This window comes from Emydura macquarii, unplaced genomic scaffold, assembly GCF_026122565.2.
Source record: "Emydura macquarii macquarii isolate MOO-44397 ecotype Brisbane River unplaced genomic scaffold, CSIRO-AGI_Emac_v2 contig_1253, whole genome shotgun sequence".
NCBI lineage: Eukaryota > Metazoa > Chordata > Testudines > Chelidae > Emydura > Emydura macquarii.
This window is the reverse complement of record NW_027131390.1, coordinates 68,928,762-68,931,679: the sequence shown is the minus strand read 5'-3', so window position 1 is coordinate 68,931,679 and position 2,918 is coordinate 68,928,762. Positions and strand designations below refer to the sequence as shown.

Below are 2,918 nucleotides of genomic sequence, written 5' to 3'. Positions count from 1 at the left end.
CAAAGAGTATACACGAGCCAAAACCAGCAACCTGAAGATGAAAATTCAAATGCAATCTTCTTCATATTCCCCCAAAAATTGTACTGCATTTCTATGTGCATCCTTTGAAATGAATCAGTTAAACAGGCCAGCAGTATAAAATAGTGTAGTAGTACAGTAAACAAACAAACAAAAAATCAAAACAAAGAAAGAATCCAGGACTTTGTTTTTTAGTCCATTTTATTCTACAAATAATAAATGTTGTACCTTTCATGAGCTATCGGAATAAAACAATAATCCCATAGGAATTACTTACACTAAGAAAAAAAATCACATTTAAAGAGAAATGCAACATTCGATCAAATGACCAATACTATGTTGTTGCAAATGGATGAATGTTTCTAAAATCCCAGTGTGCATTACATCAGAATATACAGGATTACAAACAAAATTACAGTACAGATTGATTCCAGTTGAACCAGCATTACATTTCAGACAGCACTTATTCTGGACTGCATTGTACATGCAATAGCTATTGTTCTAATTACGTATTAAATGGTTTGAATTTGTTTTAAACTACTGTACTAATTGACTACAATAGATATATAGCCCAACGTTAACAACCTGATTAGTTTTAGGCTCCGATTCATAGTATGAATATGTGACAAACCACCGATTGTGTGAATATGTATAAAATCATGCATTTATATTGTCTGGAAACATTAATATTTTCAAGTTCTCTTCAAAATTATGGAATGCAAAGGGGTTCAAAGACTAAAAAGAAACAGTGCAAATTGTATGTGATAGTCAAGCAGCTTTTGATTTAAAAAAGGGTGTTGGCATTTGCTTATACTATTTATGTACAAGTTTGTGCAAGTAATGTGTTGAATTGATATGTTTTAATAGAAAATAAGTATCTCGTTCTTATATCCTCTCAAGAACTAGGGATCTGTTTCTAATTGTAAGGGGGAAAATAATTTCATGGGAAACAAATTGCCAGGACTGTGCATCTCGTTAACGACTTGGAAAGAAAGAAGTGCTAAGGCAACATAACTTTTCTAAGCACTTTTCTGCTGGTTTAAATTAGTTAAATTATTTTGTATAAATTAGATATAATTCTACTTTTCCGATATGTATAAAAATTGATGAAGCTGCATGGTTTAAAATAGGAAATCCACGTTATAAAAAGTCATTAAAAATTCTGTACAAAATCACAACAAAATAATTCAGCATGGGAAAGATAATAAGTAGTAAAATGTTGGTTGAAAAATATAGATTTATATATATTTTGTAATTGGCCCATTACTAGTTTAAAAATTGCATAGATCCTAATTATTGCTTGTGATTTTGTTATCCCGATCAGATAATTAATACGATCTGAATACCCCTACACCAAATGTACGGTGTAGTTTTCAAGAACTATTAGAAAATAACACAGAAGGTGAACAGAAACTTTGCATCCCTGTTTCACCTAAAGGCAGAAACGACAATAAATACATATATCACTTGAATCTTGGAGTATTTGCACTTCGCAGCAGTGGTACCCAAAGGGCTGCCCTTTGTAAACAAGACAGTCACTGTATGCACAGTCGATTTGTTTCCTTCCTTCATCAGGACTGATGCGCCTTGAAGGATTAATCGTGAAAGATGGCATTGAGCTGGGCACTCATGACTCGTTCGTGATGGGAATGGCTCTCATAGGGCATAATGTTGTCTATGGGGATCTCACAGCGAGAGGCAGAGCCAGAGAAGATCGATCCGTGGCCTGAGGCTCCTGCCAGGGTAGCTGCGGGGTAGTGCATGGTAAAGGCATAATTTTTATCGAACTCGTTGGAAGGTTCATGTTTGAAAGAGAAGTTCCCATTGACGCTGAGGGGCGGGCTGAGGGGTCCGTCAAAGGAAGGGCTGGTGCAATCAGTGAGGGTGCTTTCAAAAAACGGCTCCAGAGCCGCCCCAAACGAGTGCGGAGGCTTCATGTGGAAGATATGGGAGCTGTCCATGGTGCCATAGGGCGGACTAGGAAGACCCGGGGACTGATAGGCATAAGGGTGCACTGGGAAGGAAGCACTGGCCGGCTGCATATGGGGCGGCATGTCTTGGTTCTGCTCAGGGAGGAAAGTCCTGGGGTTGAGCTGGAGGCAGCCGGCTACTAGGTTGGTAGTGGGTTGGGACAAGCCCTTGCAGAGGGTCTGTACAAATGAGACCAGATCTGGGCTCTTTCCGGAGCGCAGGATCTCGGAGAGCGCCCAGATATAGTTCTTGGCCAAGCGCAAGGTCTCGATCTTGGAGAGCTTCTGCGTCTTGGAGTAACAGGGCACCACTTTGCGCAGGTTGTCCAGAGCCGCGTTCAGCCCGTGCATGCGGTTCCGCTCCCGGGCATTAGCCTTCATGCGCCTCAGCTTGAACCTCTCCATGCGCGCCTTAGTCATCTTCTTCTTCTTGGGACCCCGTCTTTTGGGCTTTTGATCATCGTCTTCTTCCTCTTCCTCCTCTTCTTCCTCTTCCTCTAAGTCCTCGTCTTCCTCCTCCTCCTCCTCCTCGCCGTTTCTCAGCGAGTCCTCTTCGGTCTCGGCATGCATGGCTTCGAGATCCTCCTCCTTCTTGTCCACCTCGTGTTCCTCGTCTTGAGAGCTGAGGCATTCATCGGTCCAGCTCGGGGGACCCTGGGGCTGGGGCTCCCCCATCAGTCCGCTCTCGCTGTACGATTTGGTCATATTGGAAATCCTGCATTTAGGAGGGGACAAAAAGAGAAGAGCCACTTTCAACAGAAGAAACACAATCCTCCTCCTAGAGTCCTCCCACTCTTTTTTCAGATATACAACGCGCGTGTGTGTGTGTGTGTGTGTGTGTGTGTGTGTGTAAAATCCACCTAATATACACGCAGTGTATGAGCGCGTACAATACACAAAGACATTATGTTTTCCCCAAAATAAGAAATT

At 41.8% G+C, this 2,918-nt stretch overlaps 1 protein-coding gene across 1 annotated transcript; it reads right to left on the bottom strand.

Annotated features, from left to right (window-relative positions):
* Window positions 1-207: 207 nt before the first annotated feature.
* NEUROD1 (neuronal differentiation 1) lies at window positions 208-2,693 on the bottom strand. Its single transcript, XM_067549847.1, has one exon. It carries the CDS (start codon window positions 2,691-2,693, stop codon window positions 1,614-1,616), a length of 1,080 nt encoding a protein of 359 aa, XP_067405948.1. The 3' UTR covers window positions 208-1,613.
* Between the last annotated feature and the right edge of the window lie 225 nt (window positions 2,694-2,918).